Raw genomic sequence first — 22,184 nt, 5'->3', positions numbered from 1 at the left:
GATACTTAGATGTGTATGTTGTTCTCCTTGCAATAGAGATCTTTTGGTTGGGATGTGTAGATACGATACAGATATAGCTAAGGTAAATCGGTATAGCGAAACGGGAAAACACATACAGACAATGCAATACTACAACACAGACCAGGATCTATATAAAAGTCCCGAGTGCATCACAGAGAACCGCAATGGAGATGTTGTTGTCTCTGATTGGAACCGGGCTGTAGTGGTGACTGACCGTGATGGAACACATCGCTTCTCATATACAGGACCTCCATTAGGACTACCGCTATTACCACGTGGAATCTGCACAGACGCACTATTAAATATCCTAGTGTGTGATCTTAGCACTAACGCAGTACATGTTATTGATGTGAACGGACACTTTCTAACATTAATACAGACAAAACAAAATGGTATACACTGGACAAAATTGCTAACGCACCACCTAAAAGAATTAATATTTTACTTTTAAAAACATGTTTATTGTGTATTTGATATATAAATATGTTACTTTTACAAAAAATAAGGCTTATTGATGATAAACCTTATAAATAACTACAATGTTTATTGAAGTGTGACCAATTCTTAAAAAAAGATAAAATCCTGTCTATTCCATTTTTGAAGAAAACAATTTCAATTTTTTCTTTGTATTTATGTTCTTTACATTTGTTCTAATTCAAAAAACAGGGGAAAAAGTACACAGTATGCGGCGTTTGACGCTAGAAGAGCGTGCAAAAGCGGACAGGATGGCGTCTGCAGGGGGTTCCTTTAGAAAAATCTGTAAAAAATAAAAACAATAGAAAGGTTATGAATTCCACTCTTGAAAAATTGTTCCAAATAGATTGACAAACATAAAAATATTTACTTTAGATAATCACAGCATTAAGTCGGCAGCATGAAATAAATTGAAAATTGTTCCACAAAATTGGGTCGACCGGAAGTGGAGTGGATTTGGTATGGACACTAAGGTATCAGATGATTAATAGGAGATATGAGAGTCATTTACTGTTTGTAATTTGATTTTTATGTGGGGACTACTCCTACAATGTAGGGCAATCTCACAGACCCCTTTAGTGTTCAAGAATATCATACATGTGCGAAATTGGTGCACAGTACACAGCTGGAAATTGGTTTTCGGACAAAAAGGTTTTTCAAGGCTTTGTTCATGATGTCAAGACATTTGTCACTCCCACTGCTTTTGAAATCATTTCATATCATATACACTAGAATTGACCCGGCAAATGTTCAATACACCAATAAAAATTTACAAGTGGTGCGTTAGCAATTTTGTCTAGTGTAGAATCTCCCCATGGTCTGGGGTATCAGGCCAATTCTCATCTTCTCTGGGTTGGATCTAAGATCAAGTGCATCTTTGTGATCCCAGTTTTTGTGACTTAATTCAAGTGCAAAAAGATCAAAGCAAAGGTATTGAAAGTTAACATTTCTTTTTTTTTCAAATACTCACAAAATATGTACTTTAATCATTCTTTATTTGACATTACAAATCTTTTGTAATATATAAAATTATACAATTTGTCTTTTATTCTATTATTCTTAGCTAACTGATAATTGGCACAAACTTGATTACCTGTGTATATGGTTACATGTTCATGATGTTTTTTTTTAATTGCATTTACAAATCCAGAAAGTAACAATGGTGCTGACTGCACAATACTTGTAGCTAATATAAAGTTAATCTTTCTGCAAAAAGGAGAAAATTCAACTTATTTTTAGTTATGTTTATGATGTTCTGTAATAATTAATTGGATGTAACAATGCAATGAATATAGAAATCTGTTTAAGTTTAATATATCAAAATATTATTATAAAAAATGTTTATCCATTTAGTAATTCAGTCTTTGAACTTTCTACAACCCCGGCCCTAAATAACACTTGAATATAAAGGGGACACAATTAAGCTTTAAACAGATTATTTTATCTCAAGTCTGTGTTAAAAACTTGTTCATATTATTTTCAAATTTTGTTTTGTTATTTTTATAAAAAGTAATATAACAAATGTAGTCTTTTATAAGATTAATCCATATACATGTTGACAGGAAGTGCGAGCTGAATATATACCAATTATTATTTTATTTTTTTATATTTGTATATTATGTATAATGTAATATTCATTACTAAATTAGATCAAGGGACATAGATTCTATGTGTACATTGTTATGGTTGCAGAATTGCCGTGAAGCATGCAATTGTTTGTTTATTTTGTATAGATTTTCCATTGTGTTGGTCCCACATGTTTTTTTTTTCTGTCAGATGCCTATATCTTTTGATTACAGTACTATTTACCTGACAATGCTATGATCTTATATATTGTTTATCTTATGCTTCAAGATTCTATTGTCAATATAAGAATATACTTACAGGAGTTTCAGTGATGCTATTAAGTAATCCATACAGTATTGCGTATTCATTATGACGTGACATGCACTGTTTATGCATATAGACCGTCATTGTATGACATCATCAAATAGTTCACTTGGCGATTAATTCAAATTTCTGAAGATGAAAAGATAGTACAAGTATTTTCTTATTAAATTATAGCTTTAACAACTTGAACTATTTAAACAAAAATATGCTGTAGATTTGATTTTTCTTTTTATTGTTGTTGTAATTTGGCACAATTTGTTTTTGCCCAAGAATATTACCTAATCACTGATGCCTACTATAATAGATTTACCACAAGATATAGTTCCTAGTTCCTTTTTTTTTTTAAATTCTTGACTAAGTGAGTAATCTTTTCATTTTATTGTTCAGTTCATAGAAAATAAGTTTATAGTATATTTTGGTACATGTAATACATAATAGCTTATAATTGTTTAAATCATAATAATCTATGCCTTTCGGGAATTGTAAGGAAATGAAGCATTTTGATTGGTTAGTTTCTAGATGCTAAAGCTAAATAAGGAAGCCAACTTCTCAGTTTTGTATTATACATGTGTAGCTCCGCTGAGCAGTTGTTTATTTCTTAACTTATTAGGTATGATTAATTTGGCAAACCAAGGTCAAAATTTTTATCAAGACAAGCTTTACTTATTAAGCATAAAGAGTGTTTTCATAACTTGGCAACCTAGAATTTTGATATTTTATAAATTTCTGACACCCAGAATTCCTTACAATATAATTCCTGACTATTGAATTACTGACAATCTCTTAAAATGTTAATTATTGTTAATATCAACAAATTTACACCCGATTCAGCACTTTTTGTTGTAAGAGTTATTCCACTTTTAATCCCATTTTGGCTATAGTAGCCTTTTACTAAGCTATCTCAAAGCACTCATGAGACCCTATAGAAATGTCGTATGACAAGGTGACCAACTTGGTTTTGTGCATCAACTGTTGACTTGTTTATAAGTTTGTGATAAGATTTAATAAAAAGTTATAAAACTTTAAAGATAGCTTTTTTGAAGCGGGAAATGGGGTGGTTCACATACGACAAAAGAACAAACTTATAGAATGGTTCTGAGTAAAATTTGTGGGTATATGTATTTATACTAGAAATATTACTGAAAGTCATATAACATATAATTTTTGCACCGTGTAAAACATCTAATAATATCTTTCGGTATTGAATTATACAATAAAATATGTTCAAAACGAAAAGTTCTTATGTGTTGAAATTTTTGTACATGTATGTATCTTATATGTTAATCATTCTACATGTAATGGCTGATGTTATACCTGTAAAATTATTTGTGGTGGTGATGGGCGTACCCACTACGTTTTCGATATATACTATATACAGTAGTGTTCCCTCAATAAAAGTGCCTATGATGCATGACTATTTATTATTCCTTGTCAAGAGAATTATGTTGGGTTGTGCCCCGGTCCATCGCACTGAAATTACTATTCTTTGCAGTGCAACATTTAACTCTGGACACGACATAGTCCGGACTTCTTACAACCATTTCTAATTGTCATGTCCAAAACATGTTTACATCTCCTAGTGGAATTTCGTAGCAGTACACATATTCTTTACTCATTGCCTTTAAAATACAAGAAAATTACAGGCACACAAAGCCTGTTTATCAATACTTATACCTTCAGAGATTTTTTACGAGAAATAAGAGCACTAAGTGTCTACTTTAGAATTAATGTAGGAAAGGAGACATTAGGACTTGGTATTTGGACAGGGACATTTATTGAGTCAGTGAGTCCTTCCACTTTTCAAACAATTAAACAGATCAGATCAAAAACTTTTTTTATAAATGTAAATGAGTCGTTCGGTTAAATTATTGGATTAAACCATATATATTCGTTAGAAATATTTGGCAAATAATTGTCTTGGATTATTTTTCTGCAGTATGTTTAACTTTTTACTTACAGCTTGCTGGAACAATCTCTTTTGCTTTGCTTTCTTGTATATGCGGTTTTTGTTAACCAAATCCGAGTAATTTTATAAATTTATCAACTATTAAATGTTGGTAAAGATTTAATATAATACCTGTAAATTAAAGGCAGAGATTCTAATGTCAAGGGTGTGATTTAAGTTTATTCCACATACGTATTGGCGAAATGTATGAATACTCAATCGTTCAACTTTACTTTTCTTCCAGTCTAACATTTTCTTTCTTTTTCTTTTTCTTACATTTATGATTCAAAGCAATGATAATTCAGAAATCTCATTAGAATACCTACATGTATCAATATAGTCATTTAAATTTATAGACATACGAAATACATACATAATTAATGGGATTCCACAGTATAGAAATATTTAAGGAGTTTGGGTTCGCCTACTTTGTAGCTATACATGTAGATGTATTTTTTATTCCTTCTTGATTTTTTACCCATGGCATGGTTTTTTATAGGGATAAAGAAAATTGTTTGCCATTATATCACTTGAAACAAAGAAATAGTTAATTTTTTTTCCCAAATTTTTTTGCTCAAAATTTTCAAGTATTCCAAGGTCAAATTTTACCTGTTTCAACGTGAAATTTAAGGTTTTGCCAAATGTCAACATTTTACAAAAAACACGTTAGTACAGGTACATGTACATCCGCACTTTTAGTGAAAGTCATCATTGCAGAAACAATATATGTTTATCAATAAATGATAAAACTCTTAAAAGTAGTTTTCCCTGTTTATTTTAATTTGTCCACATGGTAAGACTTGAAATCGAAATTACAATGCAAATGGCGGATTTTATAGGGGTCTTGTCTTTATACAGATCATGTTTTCAATAACAGCCTTTCAGAGACCATTGACATCCAACTTGCTATTCATTGATAAACATGATAAACATATACATGTATTTTTCAGTCACGTTTTGGGTGGATTGTCGGGTGTTTAGATAAGTCATCTAAAGTATGCTGCTACATGTACATTGCAACAGACCTATCCCCAAAACCACATTTTGTCAAGTCATTTTATGTTCGTTTTGATGTCATTGCTTTATTTGAGTCTTTTTCATTTGAAGAATCATATGGATTTAAGAGGTGAAAATAAAGACTGCTTGATATACAATACACTTCATTGAAATTTGTTGCACTGGCGCATTCGAGTCCATCCTGTATAAAGTGTATTAAGTATTAATTTATAAAGAATTTATGTTTGGTTTGAACTGGTGAATACAGAACATAAGTATGTGGATATTTGAAATAAATCACAAACTACTTCAAGTTTAGGTAAAAATCAAGTGCATGCCTCATTTCATTACAAACACTGTATGCAAGTAATGAAATTTAAGATAATCATCACGGCAATATATGAAATACTGCGTGTCGGCCATGAGCTCGAGATGAGCAATCGAGTGTAACGAATGCAAACGGCTGTGCTGAAGTGGAAGACAAACTAAAATGGCGTTTTCCTATTTACGAGTTGTAATTAACTTTAGACGTTGAACTTGAGACACAGACCAATTTAATATCATGGCATACAAATAATGGATTTCATAATTGGTATGTAAACATCTTACGATTGATTCTTATCAAAATATAGCAAATCAAGAACGAATGTAACAGTTTCATCGTAGGTCAACATGTCCGATTTTATTTTTAAAATAGCTCCGTAGCAATGTGGGGAATCATATTAAAGCTTTTACATTTTATAACTATCATTGTTTAACAGATATAAAGTATCACTAGAGGAATAAATATATTAAAAAGTAAATATTTATCCAGAAAAAAATATATTCAAAAAATTAGCATAAATTATGTAAAGAAAATACACCTGTTCTTTTTCTGAAAAGCATCATTGCAGAAATGCTATGTGTTTATCAATAAAAAGCAAGTTAAACGAAAATTGTTTTTGAAGTGTTCTTATTAAAAGCATCATGAGCATAGCATATATAAAGACAAGACCCCTGTAACTTCCGCCATTTGCAATGTACTTTCGGTTTCATATCTTACCATATGGGAAATATAAACAGGTAAAACAACTTTTAAGAGGCTATCAATGTCCAACTTGCCCTTAATTGATAAAGTAAAGAGTTAATTTTTAAAAAAAATGTATTTAAAGAAAAATAAAGGCATTTTTACAGATTTTTTTCCATAAATAGTTTTATTTATCAAGTGGTTAATAAATTATATTTATATATAAACTCTAAAGTTACAATTGTAGGTATTGTAAAAATAAATTTTTGGACCTGCGATGAAACTTAGCTTAATGTAATTTTGTTCAGGGTAATGCTGAATAGCGTACGTAATTCATGTATATGTACAGTGAATTTCACATTTAACTTTGATGTGCGAACATATAAACGAAGAATAGAGATATAAAAATATTTTTGTCTCTATCAGCTCAACAAACTCTTGGCTGGTAGAATTTGATTTATAATATGCTAGGAAGTATAAATAATTAATTTTTCCATAAAAGTAACGTTTTATCCAATGACAATTGACTTTAAAAATTTGTATTTAAACAAGTAAAAACGTATATTAAAGTATTAAGAAAAGCTGAATAAAGTTTTAGACCAGACTTCGCATTGGCTTGAAGATAATAAATTGTCGTTACGTTTAGGTAAAACTGAATTCATTTTATTTGGTTCTAAAAGAAAACTTCAAAATGTTGAAAAATTCGAGGTTGTATGTAATGAACATAATATTGATTGAAAAGAAAAAGTTAAATATCTTCGAGTTTTAATTGACAAATATTTAAGTGGTGAAAACATTGTTAAATCGATTGTTCAGACAGTAAATAATAGATTGCGATTTCTGTACCGACAAGCCTGTTCTTTTAATGACTCTGTGTTTAGCATTTATACAATGTCATAATGATTACGCCTGTAGTGTTTGGTATGCAGGGCTTTACAAAACTTCAAAGAAAAGGTTACAAATTTGTCAAAATAAGATGGTTTGATTGATTTCAAATTTAGGTCCACAGGGATCTGTGAATTATGAAATACTTGAACAACTGAATTTTTTAAATATTCAAGATTGAGTCTCTCAGCTTAGACTCAACCATGTTTTTCATATTTTTCAAGGAATAGCCCCTTCCTTTCTTAACGAACTTTTTTTACTTCGGTCAAATTTTAGTAGTTATCATACTAGATCAGCCTCAAATGCAGATTTTGTTGTACCATCAATTAAACATAAACAATCTGAATCTTTTTACTTTAATGGAATCAAAGATTGGAACATGTTACCAGCAGAAATTAAACCTGTTTTAAATACTTAAAATAAGTTTGCTTTTAAAGAAATGCCAAGACGTTTTTATAAGAAGGGAGTATTGCCCAGTGAAAAAGTCAAGTCGTGTTTTAATTAGTTTTTTTTTCTTTCTTATTATTAGTTTTCTGAATTACAACCATGTGAAGATTTGGTATATATACAATCTACTATTCATTTTTAAGGATCTGTGTGTTGTCAACTTGATACCACATCTTAGCTTTAGTATTTATATTTTTCTGTTCATTTTATTTAACATCAATTTAAATGTATGAGTATAAGGACCCCATTGGAAATAAGCCATTGGCTTTCATGAGTTATACTTGGTATATAAACGAGTAATGTAATGTGAATTATATTCATGTCTTTCGATTTCCGATTTTATGTTAATTATTTTATTGTTTAGTGCCAAAATTTTATATTTTATATCGTCAAAAATGCATCGTAACAACGCACATGTAGTATACCAAATAAATATCTATTATACTGGTGTAAATTATTGAATAACACACACACACACACACACACAAAATTATGTATTTTATATCAATACCGGTATTTAACTGCTAACTCACAATCTGAAATTGGTAAGAATCCTTGGATTTACTGTGTTCATCGCATTTGTAAGTTACCTGATTCACTCGGATGACCTATCACTATTTGTTTTTGTCCGTCGTCGCACGTTGTTCGTCGACAACTTTTGAACATTTTCAGCTTCTCTGCAATTGCTCAACTAATTTTAACGAATTTTGGCAAAAGCATCTAAGGGTGAAGGGGAACAGAAATTGTGAATTTCATGGTCCCTGCTGAGGCGTGGGGCCAAAACCACTAAAATTTATGTAATCTTTAAAGATCTTCTTCTTTACTTTTGGAAATAAAGCTGTCAAACTATCAAACTGTTGGCATGATTGTAATCAGTAGTGAGTCCATTCTCTACAAAAACTGTGAAATTCATATTCCCAGGGTCAGGGGTTCTTGTGTTAGGCAGGGAGGTATAGTTTATATATAGTAAAAATGCATAAATTCTATGAAAATCTTCTCTGCTCATGGGCAATAAATGAACAAACCAAATACATAGATATGTTGAATAATGCTGCCTCTTTCAAAATTTTGAATTTCATGGGCCCAAGGTAAGGGGCTCTGGAGTAAGGGCGGAACTCCGTTGATTATACAGTGAAAGTGCATAAAATCTTTGAAAATCTAATTCTCTGCTCCTGGGTATTAAATGAACTAACCAAGTATATGATTATGTTGAATAAGGCTGCCTCTTTCAAATTGCAAATGTTATGGCCCCTGAATCAGGCGTTCTGGTGTTAGGACGGGGCTCTATTATTATTATTATGCATGAATTTTTAAAAAATCTTTTCCTTTGCACCTGGGCATTATGCCTTGATCATAAGTACATATTTATGATGAAGGGAGATGTTTCTTCCAAAATGATTAATTTTATGACCCCTGGGCCATGGGTACCGGGGTTGGTACTTAGTCTGAAAATAAATTCATGCTTTGAAATCTGCTCTTTGATATTCGTCAACCATTTATGATGAAATGAAATTTATGGAGAAAAATAATTTTGAAATATGTGGCCCCAGGGTCAGTGGTTCTGTGGGACGGAGTGCACAACTGGTGGTTATGAAGTGGAAATGCAGTTTCACTTTGCTACTCTGATCTACCTCTGGGTACTAAGAAACCAAAGTGAGCATGCTAAGTGTATAATTATGATAAACAGTGGTGCATCTTTCAAAATTGTGAATTTCATGGCTTTTGGTTTAGGAAAGTTGTTACATGTACTCAGGTAACCTGTAAGGCCTTTGGGCCTCTGGCTGATTCATGTAGTTTATCTCATATTTGGATAAACAGTTTTTTTTTAAATCTTAATCAAGATCGGGTTAAACAAATATTACAGGATCAATTTATACAAAAATAGCATTCTGATATAAATATTTCTTCTAAAGGTATTTTGTATAAAATTTTTAAACCAAATTTCGAGTGTGAAATTTTTTTTAAGTATTTTGCTATTAGAATTAAGAAAAAAACTTGTCAAATGTCGTACTACTAATCACCGTTCATCAGTTGAACGGGGAAGATGGGCATGTATATCATTAAATGAAAGATAATGTACACTTTGTAATGATAAACATATTGCTGACGAATTCCATTTTATAGTTAAACTCACTACACTGTCAAACAATAGAAAAAAAGTATATTCATGAATACTACTGTACTAGACGAAACATTCTTAAATTTTCTCAACTGATGACAAACAAGATGCTAAGTCACTAAAAAACTTTATGTTCAAATTAAAAATATATGATTAAGGCTGTCCTCCATGATTTTTCCCCTCATGTATTTCAATATTACATGTATCATATGTGTTTTCTTTTTTTCTCTCTTTTTCCCCCTATTTCATTTTATGATAATGTAATAATGTTTATCATATACTTGTACTGACCTGAATATATATGCTGTAAATAGTTTTCATTGTCTTCATGTACCCTGTATTTTAAATGGCTTTGAGTGAATAGATGAACTTGAACTTGAAGTTAACTTTTTGAACGGATTTGATCCTTGCATTTTCACAAATTTAAACTATATTTTTTATACGTAGGAAAAGTGGCAATCTTATTGTGTAAAAATGAAAAATATTAAACCTATAATCCAGAAAATTCGAAGCAGAAATATTCGAAAGCAAAACATACACATAGTATATTGTCAGTCTGTGCAGGTGTGGTGAGCAGACTTTATAACAATAAATATACCCGGTGAATCGTAAACCTTCACAATGACAAAGCTCGTGCTCTGTTTACAAAAACTGTGTACATTTCACGGGTGTGTTCAAATTAAATTGGTTAACTCTGTTCACAACACTAAGTGCGGAATGAGCGCAAAATGACGATACTTATAAAGGGGTTTTCTTTCGAACATGTCTACTATGAATATAATTATTTTTCTGGATTAAAATTTAAATATTTTTCATCGATACACAACAAGATTGAAACTTTTTCTGCGTATTAAGAATAAAAATTAAAATTTGTGATAGTGCGAGGATGTGTCAATCAAACCCATCCAAAAATTTGAAGTTTCAATTACTTTAATAGATTTCCTTTAAGACATTGTTACTAAACTCAAATCTAAATTTTTAACTTATCTAAAACGCATGTTTCCGATGAAAATTCATATTAGAACTAAAGAGAAATGCTTGGCAGACTTAAGTTAGGGAATTTTGCGCAATGACTAAACATGACCATTACCCAGATAGGACGTGATTTAGAGGACATCATTTAAATACTATGGCTTTTCTTAAAAGTAAACTTATTTTTTCATGTTCCTTTCAATGACCGTCATATTGTGTCAATGAAATTGGACAGTATGTTGTATGTCAATATTCATTACAATTTGTTTTACATAATCCAAAAATGGTATGAAATAATCATATATTTTGGGACACCCTGAACTACTTTTGCATATAAATTATAAATTACAATGATACTAGCGCAGTAGACACATGTGTGTAAAATTTTCCATTTTATTGTATATAAACTATATATTATGATTTAAAGTGCAAAATACATACTGTCAAATTCAAAATGAAATTGTCAATCTTAACAATTTTTCTCTAGTTACCTTTAATGTTAAATTTATTTACTTTGTTATGTAGGTTGTTTTTACATCCACGTCAAAGAACCATAGAAATAATACAATCAGCCTAGAGTACTGCTCTTTTCTGAATCCCAGGAAGACATGGAATTCTACTGTTTAAACTGTAAACATAATATGTGCCTACAGTGTAAAGAGAAACATGCTATCGATGTCCAAACTGCAAAGCATTATGTTTGGAGTAACGAAGAGAAAAATGAATATATGTTCACAGAACAAGTGAAGAAGAGACAGCCTGATAGAAGTGTTAACATACCTGTTTGTTCCCAATGTAAATATAAATTAAATTTCCATAACATAGACATTACACATCTAATGGGTATAGAACCCGAAATCAGAATCATGTGGAGTGACTATCAGGACGAAGGACCCCGGTGTTACCAGTGTAGATGGAGAGAAGAGTTTACCTGTTCCGTGTGTAGAACTGGTCTTTGTTTAGAATGTAAAGATATACAAACAATTGATATAGATACCATTGATTATAATATTGTAATTTACCGAGAGAAATGTGAATTCATATTAAAAGAGATCTTTGAAAGGCATCCAAGCAAGATGTACAATATATTTTGTAACTCATGTAAACTTCCTGTTTGTTTCAATTGTAAAAAGCACATAGAAAACAAAATAGAAGAGAGGGAAACATCACTGGAAACACAACACTATGTCATGAACACGCCTACCCTAGAATTGAGCACTCAGTCTAAAGTTCGTCAGTGTTTTAAATGCCGTGGTGACGCAGAGTTTTATTGTTTTATGTGTAGAAATGATCTTTGTGAACAATGTAAAGAAATACATACTATTGATCTAGATACCATAGATCATCATATTGTAATTTACCGGGAGAAATTTAAAATCTCAAAACAAGAGTTTTGTGAAAGGCATCCAGACAACATGTATGATACGTTTTGTCAGACATGTAAACTTCCCATCTGTGTACAATGTAGAGATCCTGAACACAAAAAACATGAATTGATAGATCTGGGAAATGCATATCAAACAAACCGCCAACAACACAAAGAAATATTTCATAACATCAGATGGAAGACTCAATGTAATTATAGCTGTTTTCTACTGGAAGAAATCAAATCTGATTTAAAAACTCGTCAATCAGAAATACCTAACCTTTATTTAAAAATGAAAACAAAGGCTCAAACATTGAAGGACTTCATTGACAGTGGAATATTTGCTATAAAGGTCAGATACAGTAAATTGCAACAACGAAATAGAAAAGTGATCCGATACCTTACCATCATGGACAAAAATGAGAAGATATTAGAACAGTCGGCAAATAAACCAGTGCAATTTCTATCACTCCGAAAGAAAACATGTGTCCGAGAGATGTACGGCACCTCCCGTGCTACACAACAATTTCTGCTCTTTGCAGCTGAGGAAATTAACAGAAAGGATATAATTGCATTACTGACAGATATCAAAATAATAGCCACGGATAAAAGACAATTGAAAAATGAATGCTTACTGAAACAGGTGATTTCACCAGTGCTACACAGATCTGTCGAAATAACAGGTTTAAGTGGTGTTATACACATTTCCACTGGGGCATTAGATTTGGTCTGTATCAGCGACTGGGAAAATAATCTTCTCTTAACAAACAAGGAAGGTGATACCGATATTTATAAACTACCTCATATAAATATAAGTAAGTTATGGGGATTGCACACATTCAACAGAGCCCGTGACCTTATTTTTATAGATTCTTTTAACAACATCAATAAACTAACAAAATATGACAACTCAGTTACACAGGTAATAAAGAAGAGAGAACCATGGACACTGAGATGTGTCTATTGTTCTCCTTGCAATGGAGATCTGTTGGTTGGGATGTGTAGATACGATACAAATACAGCTAAAGTAATTCGGTATAACGAAACGGGAAAACTCATTCAAACAATTCAATACTACAACATGGGCCAGGTACTGTATAAAAGTCCCGAGTACATCACAGAGAACCGCAATGGAGATGTTGTTGTCTCTGATTGGAACTGTGCTGTAGTGGTGACTGACCGCGATGGAAGACATCGCTTCTCATACACAGGTCTTGCATCAGGATCACAACTATTACCACGTGGAATCTGCACAGACACACTATCAAACATCCTTGTGTGTGATCGTAGATTAAACGCAATACATGTTATTGATTGGAACAGGTACTTTCTAGCATTTATACGGACCAAACAAGATGGTATAGAATCTCCCCATGGTTTGGGGTATCAGGCCAATTCTCATCTTCTCTGGGTTGGATCGTACAATAGCAACAGAGTGTGTGTATACAGATACCTATGCAGACAGGTAATATAATTGTTATCATAATGAACAAATACATACTTGTGCACACATTACCAATTACGTATGATACATGTGCAGACACAAAGCGCTGAAAGAAGTAATATCTGGCATAGTGATGGCTTTGAGGCTAATATGTAAAAATAAATCGCCTCAACATATTAGACAAATACAGCAAAATAAAATTTGTGAGCCAATATTACCTGCAAATCTTTTTACTTTGATGACTTATAGTTACCAAGCGCTATTCATTGGTTTGAGGTATATTACATTTATTAAAATAATTCATCTATGCATTATTTTTATATTCAAGATTATATTGATATTTCAGAATTGAAGCAAACCGCAGGTGTTGATGGATTTTACACTAACCACTACTTTTGAGACATGGTAAACATTCGCTCTTTCTACCAGGGAGAGTGCGAGAATATTATCACAGTTAAGAAAACTGCCTTTCGAAAACACAACCAACTGTCATATAGCCTTACGTCTAATGCCCTGTTCACACGGAGAGTTTAATTCGAATTAAACGTAAGTTTACTGCGAATTAGCTTCGCTTAGCGTTCACATGGAGAATTTAATGCGAATTAGTTTAATTCAAATTAGTTTAATGCGCATTAAATTACTTCGCATTTGCTCTGTGTTAACGCTAAGCGAAGCTAATTCGAATTAAATTTTGACGATGCGTAAGGCCAGAATTAAGCCACAGGACACGTGTTGGTGGTTATATATAGCTATATTTGGCTCAAAAATAGGGAAAGTATGTTAATCACTAAAATCATAAGCTTCTATGTGATGTATCAAAGGATAGCTATGCAGACGTGATTTACAAATGAATAATGACAGCCTGATTGCACAAGAAAATTTTTAATTCGCATTAGTTTACTTCGCATTAGCTGTCGTGTGAACGCAATTTAATTCGCATTAATTTGATTCGCATTAGTTTACTTCGCACTAATTTACTGCGAATTAAACTCGTCGTGTGAACAGGGCGTAAGAACCAGTACAAAAATTGACAGTAGGATTCAAGTGAAGAAGTATCAACCCATGGAAACACTTAAATAAACTGCATCTTTGTGTTCCTAGTTTCTGTGACTATGACCTTAATTTTAGTGCAAGAAGATCAAAGGGAAAAAAAGTGAATATTTGTTTTTAAATACTGGCAACAAAACTGTACTTTAACCATTCTTTATTTAACATTAATTTTTTTTAAATATATAAATCAATTTATTTTATTATTCTAAGCTCCTTGATAATTGGCATAATTGAACTTAATTACATGGTTACATGTTCATGATGTTTTTTTAAAATTGAAATAATCTTCAAATCTATAAAATAACAATAGTGCTTACTTCACAATTCTTGTAGCTAATATCAGGTTGATGTTTCTGAAAAAAAAAGAAAAAAATCAACTACTTTTTATTTATGTCCATGTATGGTGTTCTGTAATAATTGATAGGATGTAACAATGAAAAGAATAGGAATCTATTTAAGTTTAAATATTACATGTATTAATAAATTTTATAAGTCAAAATTTTATTATAAGAAATGTTTTTCCCTTTAGTAATTCAGTCGTTTAACTTTTTACATTCCCTAAATTAAACTTCAATAGAAAGGACACACAATTAAGATTTAAACAAATAGTTTTATCTTAGGTCTGTACATGTGTCAGAAAAAAAATACGGCTTGTTCATTTTATTTCAAATTTTGTTTTGTTATTTTATGTAAAAAATAATATAACAAATTTAGCCCTTTTAGTAGGTCAATCTATAGATAGGAATTTCGAGGTCATTAAAAATTTTTCCTGCTTTCATATGTGTATATATAATGTTCAGTGTATATAGTAATATTCATTACTAAAAAGGGTAAAGGGACGTAGATTTTATTTGTACATTGTTATGGTTGCCGAATATGCCGTGAATCATGACATTGTTAATTTTTATTAGAGATTTTCCATTGTGTTGGTCCCACATGTTTTTCTCTGTTATATGCTCATATCTTCTGATAACTATTTACCTGACAAGGCTATGTTCTTAAGGTTTCATCAAAGACCAATATGTCCAAAAATTATTTTTACAATAGCTTTAAACCTAATATGTGGTTTATAATGTCAAAACTTTTACAGTTTATGAATACATTATTGATTAAAAGATAAAAAGTACCATTTAAAAACAAATATTTCAGAAAAATATATTTAAAAATGGCATACCTTTAAAGAAATCAATCTGCTTGATTCTTTACTTTAGTCAAAACCGTCATTGCAGAAATAATATACTTGTATGTTTATCAATGAAGGGCAAGAGTTGGACGTGAATGATCTTTGAAAGGCTGTTTTTAAAAGAATCAAATGTATAAAGACAAGATCGATCCCTATAAAATCCGCCATTTGCATTGTACTTCCGGTTTTACATTTTAACATTTGCACAACATAAACAGGGAAACAACTTTCCAGGGGCTAGCGAAGTGAAGCTTGCCCTTTATTGATAAACATATATTGTTTCTGTAATGATGTCTTTCACTAAAAATACGGACTTCACAATGTGTAATTAAAGAAATTTATATGCATTAAATTTCAATAAATATTTTTTAAAAGTATTTGTTATCAAGTGATACTTTCTTTCTGTTAATCAATGATTAAATGTATTTATAAGCGTAAAAGTTTTAACTTTATAAACCCTATAGTTTTTGCGCTATTGTAAAATGAATTTTAGGACATGTTGACCTTTGATGAAACCTTAAACTGTTTATCTTATGCTTTGAGATTCTATTGTCAATTAATATAAGAATATACTAACAGGAGTTTCACTGATTTTATTAACCATATAGTATTGAGAATTTATTATGACATGACATTTTGTTTTTAATGCTTGTACTTTTATGTAGACCGCCATTGTATGACATCATCAAATAGTTCACTTGGCCAATAATTCAAATTTGTGATGATATAAAGATAGTTCAGGAACTCTCTTATTAAGTTATAGCTTTAATAAGTTGAGCTACCAGGTATTTAAACAATACCTGTAGGTTTGATGTATCTTTTTATGGTTGTTGTAATTTGGCTCTACATTGTAAATGTTTTTAGCCAAGAATATTACATAATCACCGACGCTTACTAAAATAGCTTTACCACAAGATATATACTCCAAGTTAGGGCCTCGGTTAACGTCCATACGCTTCTTATGTACCTCGGACTCTTACATCCGAAGGCCATTTTCTAAATAGCTCGTTCCGCCTGAGATTTTGGGCGGAACATATTATGAAATAAACTGTTAACAAGTAATTTTCAGGTACCTACGTGTTTGCATGTGTTTTTGCATAAACTAGTATCTCGCTGTGAACATCTAGCATGCTGGTGTACCACAAGATATAGTGCCTTGTTCTATTTTTTGAAATTCTTTATTTATTCAATAAGTAATGCATTCATTTTATTGTGCATGTCATAGAAACTGTGTTGTTACTATGATATGTTGGTAATAAATAACTGCTTAGAATTGTTTAAATCGAAATAATCTATATCTGTAGGTAATTGTCAGGAAAATGAAACATTTTAATTGATTAGTTTCTAGATGCTAAAGCTGTACAAGGAAGCCAGCTTCTCAATTTTGTCATATACATGTGTAGCTCCACTGAGCAGTTGCCTTTTTCTTAACTTATTGGGTATAATTAATTTTGCAAACCAAGGTCAAATTTTTTATCAAGACAAGCTATACTTATTAAGCATAAAGGTTGTTTTGATAACTTGGAAACCTAGAATTTTGACATTTTATAAATTCCTGACACCCAGAATTCCTTACAATATAATTCCTGACTATTAAATTACCGACAATCTCTTAAAATGAAAATTATTTTTTAATATCAACAAATTTACACCCGATACAGCAGTTTTTGCTGTAAGAGTTATTCCCCTTTCAATCCCATTTTGGCTATAAAAGCCTTATACTGAGCTATCTCAAAGCACTCATGAGACCCTATAAAAATGTCGTATGACAAGGTGACCAACATGGTTTTGTGCATCAACTGTTGACTTGTTTATAAATTTGTGATAAGATTTAATAAAAAGTTATAAAGCATTAAAGATAGCTTTTTGGAGGCTGGAAAGGGGTGATTCACATACGACAAAAGATTAAACCTATAGAATGGTCCTGAGTAATATTTGTGGGTATATGTATTTATACTGGAAATATTACTGAAAGTCATAATAACATAACTTTTGCATCGTGTAAAATATCTAATAATATCTTTCGGTATTGAATTATACAATAAAATATATTCCAAACGAAAAGAACTTAGGTGTTGAAATGTTTGTTCATGTATGTATCTTATATGTAAATCATTCTAATGGCTTATGTTATACCTGTAAAATTATTTGTGTTGGTGATGGGTGTACCAACTACGTTTTCAACATATACTATATACAGTAGTGCTCCCTCAATAAAGGTGCCTATGATGACTTTTTATTATTCCTTGTCAAGAGGATTACGTTGGGTTTTGCCCCGGTCCCCCGCACTGAAATTACTATTCTTTGCAGTGCAACATTTAACTCTGGACACGACACAGTCCGGACTTTTTACTACCATTTCTAATTGTCATGTCCAAAACATGTTTACAGCTCCTGATGGAATTTCGTAGCAGTACACATATTCTTTACTCATTGCCTTCAAAATACAAGAAAATTACAGGCTCACAAAGCTTGTTTATCAATACTTATACTTTCAGAGATTTTTTACGAGAAATAAGAGCACTAAGTGTCTACTTTAAAATTAATGTTCGAAAGGAGACATTAGGACTTGGTATTTGGACAGGGACATTTTATTGAGTCACTGAGTACTTCCTCTTTTCAAACAATTAAACAGATCTCTTACAAAACAAAACCCGCATCAAAAAACTTTTTTAGAAATACAAATGAGTCGTTCGGTTAAATTATTGGATTAAACCATATATGTTCATGAGAAATATTTGGCAAATAATTGTCTGGGATTATTTTTCTGCAGTATGTGTAACATTTTACTTACTGCTTGCTGAAACAATCTCTTTTGCTTACTTGTATATGCGGTTAACCAAATCCGAGTGATTTTAAATATTTAACAACTATTAAATGTTGGTAAAGATTTAATGTAATCCCTGTAAAAGGCAGAGATTCTAATGTCAAGGCTGTGATTTAAGTTTATTCCGCATATACGTATTGGCGAAATGTAAGAATACTCAATCGTTTAACTTTACTTTTCTTCCAGTCTAGCATTTTCTTTCTTTCTTTTTCTTTTTCTTTCATTTATTATTCAAAACAATGATAATTCAGAAATCTCATAAGGATACCTACATGTATCAATATAGTCATTTAAATTTATAGACATAAGCTCCAATAATTAAAGACAAATGTACACTTACCAAGGGTTGAGGGTTATGTGATCTATCTTATCTAACCTTTTATGGTCGACAATGATGAAAAATCCCGACTTTCCTCTCCAGTACCGTTTATGGTAGCTTAGTCAGTAGAGCGCTTGATTCGTGATCAGGAGGTCATGAGTTCAAATCTCGGCCTCGACTGACCTAAGTCTGTAAAATAAAATGGATAGAAACTGTTCCGTCGCCATGCATTTGACACTTTGAAGTTAAATGTTACGAGTCATTCGGATGTGAGACCCTAAAAACCGAGGCCCAGTGTCACGACAGGCGATGACACGATAAAGATTCCTCACTACCATAAGGTAGTGAGTGCCGAGTAAATGTCAAAATCTGAAGCCCTTCATCGGTATATGGTGAAGTCTCTATATGAATGAAAAAATTCTAGTATTAGTCGTAAAACAACAAACCATCTATACAAAAAGCAGTGAAGAAAACTGTTAACCAACATGTACTTTCTAGGCTTATAACCTACTGGACTCATTCAATTGATCAGAAAGGAGCCAATATTTATTTGATTTGGGATAAAGTCTAGTAAGTCCTGACAGTTTGTCGGGAAGATCACAGATATCGAAGTTGGGCACTGAACAGAGCAGATCTGTCTAAAGATTTTGTGCATCAAATTTGGAATCAATAATGTTCTAGGAGAGAACATTGTTTGTTGGTTTTTAGGATCACCCTTATACATGTACACCCTTTTTAGATGAACAACTATTTCATCAGCATATTTATTCATTGAATCTTCCATATCTACAAGTTACCCATGAAATTATATTCCCATGAAATAACAAAATCTGCTTGTCCGTGAACATTGACCCACATTTATTAAAAGGATTCCAAAGTTTTACGAAAAATTTAAGAAATTTAGGTTTGCCTACTTTTTAGCTATGTTTTTTCTTCCTCCAGTTAATTTTTTATCCATGGCTTGGGTACTTAATATACAACAAATGTTAATTAGGGATTAAGAAAATTCTTTGCCATATAATATAATTTTAAACAAAGAAATACTTAAGGGGGCCGACTGTAGTTTCCATTGCGCAATATTTTGCGCATCATAGTTAAATGAAGCGTATTTACTGTTTTAATGCAACTTTTTTCGCTTAATTATTAAAATTAAACAAAATTAAGAAATTATAGGTATAAAAATGTAATTACAATTTGATATAACTGATTTTTTAACCGATTTTGCAATTGATAGGTAGGTTGACGTCGTTGCAGTGTGTTTTTGACGTTATGATAATCTGTAGCTCTTAAAGAAAGGGGTAATAAAATATTATCAAAGAAAAAGTAATAAACATACGCTCTTAAAATTGAAAACATAGAAATTTGAGAATATCCCCAATATTGTTATTATGTTTTCATGCGAATCCATTGCGTACGTCATATTTAGTAATGCTCTATAAAAATAGTAAAATTTGCTAATTTTTTGCATTTTGAGATGCCCCCCTCTGGTAATAAGACGGTAGAATTTTGTGTTTCTTACATATATTGTATATTATAGCATTACTCATCAAATATTATAGTTTGAACAAAATTTTTATTGTAGTACTTTAAAGTGCTAAAAATTGGCATTTTCCTGTATATCCTATAGTAAAAATGTATTTTGAGACAGGTCTACCTGGACGGTAGATATCCCCCAAACTTTACATGTACACTGAAGTTAATGTAAGCTATATATGGTAAAAAATGAAGAGTTTCGCTATTGTAGTTTTCACACAATAAAACGGCCCCCTTAAGACTTTATCAACTCATTACAGTAAAATTCTTTATGTTCCTTAGTTCTCCTGCCAAACAATATGTCATTTATTAAAGTAAATGACGGATTAACAAAACACAGTGGGGATTCAAATATAGCACATCTTAGTCAAAATATTACATAATCTGACCCCCAGCACCATAATGACATTGTAACATGATGTACATAGGCAAAAGGGTGGTCGACCAGACTAGAATAATAATTCAAACCCTGTAATCTTTCACAAGGTACAATATACATGCATTTTAAGTTGATCCCCTTATAAACATCATAAGTTTGGAAGACATATACAAAATGCTCTTAACTGCTGCCTGCCATCAAAAAAGATGGGAAAACAAAAGAAAAAAAAACAGCCAATAACAATACAATGGCGCAGGCATTAAATTGAACACAACTATGTTTTTCTCGCCGCCGAGGAAAACCATATATAAAAAGCAACACTACTTTATGTTGAAAAATCATATGGAAACCTCAGACCAAAGCAAAATTTCGAGGTACACAAAATAAATATCGGACTCATTCTCAGTAACCTAATACATGGATTTGCCATTAATTACAATGTACAAAAATTTTATTTGTTAAGTTAGAACGTGCGCTAGAAAATAAGTACTATAAATCTCTTTTAAACCCATTCAAACATTGTCAAAAAGATGGGTAAAACATAACAACAAAAATGTCAACCTGAAAGAAATAACAAGCATTGGTGGCAGATGGGGTGGATGGTGGGTTCAAAAAATTCAGCAGTTCAATAAATCATGATTTTCTCTTTTGGTAAACGGATCAATAATGATCACGTGATGGATAAGAGCATTGCTGATTGGTTGAACCCATATTTAGATGTAGGAAAAGGGGTAAAATTGCAATAAAAAGAACCGAATAGTTGCTTAGTATAAAGCTATGTACAATACAGACACTGTTATATAATAACATAATAAAACAAGAATATGTCACATAAATGAAATTATTTGCAATAATTACTTTTTTTCTCAAGGAGCAATAGCGCATTTGATAGTCACTTTCGCCTACTCTAGTAATGATTTTTTAAATACATTGTTTCACCAAAATCTAGTCATACAATGTTAGTTTATAAATGCCTTAAAGCAAATCACACAAAAATAATATTCAAATATTAATAGTTCCCTCATATGATAGATATAAAAATCGTTCAGTGTATATGGAGAATAAAGTAAATACTAAGGTACCCTCCTAAACACTGACAAACTGTAGCTTAAGACCACCCTTAACTAGACAAAACAACTTCTGAAAAATTCTATTTGGATATGACTGCACTTCATTACATTTAGATGATTTTGGTTAAAGGTGGTCTATATTGAAAATGTTGAAAATATATTTTTTATTTTTCCTCTCAAAATTTTTTAAGATTTTTTAAGATTCAACAATATGTCTTAAATTTATTCATGCTATTACAATGACTTCGTGGCGAAGTT

At 31.3% G+C, this 22,184-nt stretch overlaps 1 protein-coding gene across 2 annotated transcripts in view; it reads left to right on the top strand.

Moving 5' to 3' along the window:
* LOC134235522 (uncharacterized) overlaps nt 1–14,049 on the top strand; it is a 42,912-nt gene extending 28,863 nt beyond the window's left edge. The window contains exons 1-3 of one of the 2 annotated variants that reach the window (XM_062717665.1): nt 5,654–5,918; nt 11,281–13,586; nt 13,912–14,049. In XM_062717665.1, the coding sequence (XP_062573649.1) occupies nt 11,364–13,586; nt 13,912–13,917 (2,229 nt within the window). In that variant the 5' untranslated portion in view covers nt 5,654–5,918; nt 11,281–11,363 and the 3' untranslated portion in view covers nt 13,918–14,049. Of the gene's footprint in view, nt 1–5,653; nt 5,919–11,280; nt 13,587–13,911 lie in introns of those variants that run through there. The other variant, XM_062717664.1, reaches the window with a different exon arrangement.
* Nucleotides 14,050–22,184: the final 8,135 nt, after the last annotated feature.

The sequence above is a fragment of the Saccostrea cucullata genome, unplaced genomic scaffold (genome assembly GCF_032062105.1).
Source record: "Saccostrea cucullata isolate Sc308-1 unplaced genomic scaffold, CSIRO_AGI_Scuc_v1 ctg403, whole genome shotgun sequence".
Lineage (NCBI taxonomy): Eukaryota > Metazoa > Mollusca > Bivalvia > Ostreida > Ostreidae > Saccostrea > Saccostrea cuccullata.
This window is presented reverse-complemented; position numbering and strand designations above follow the sequence as displayed.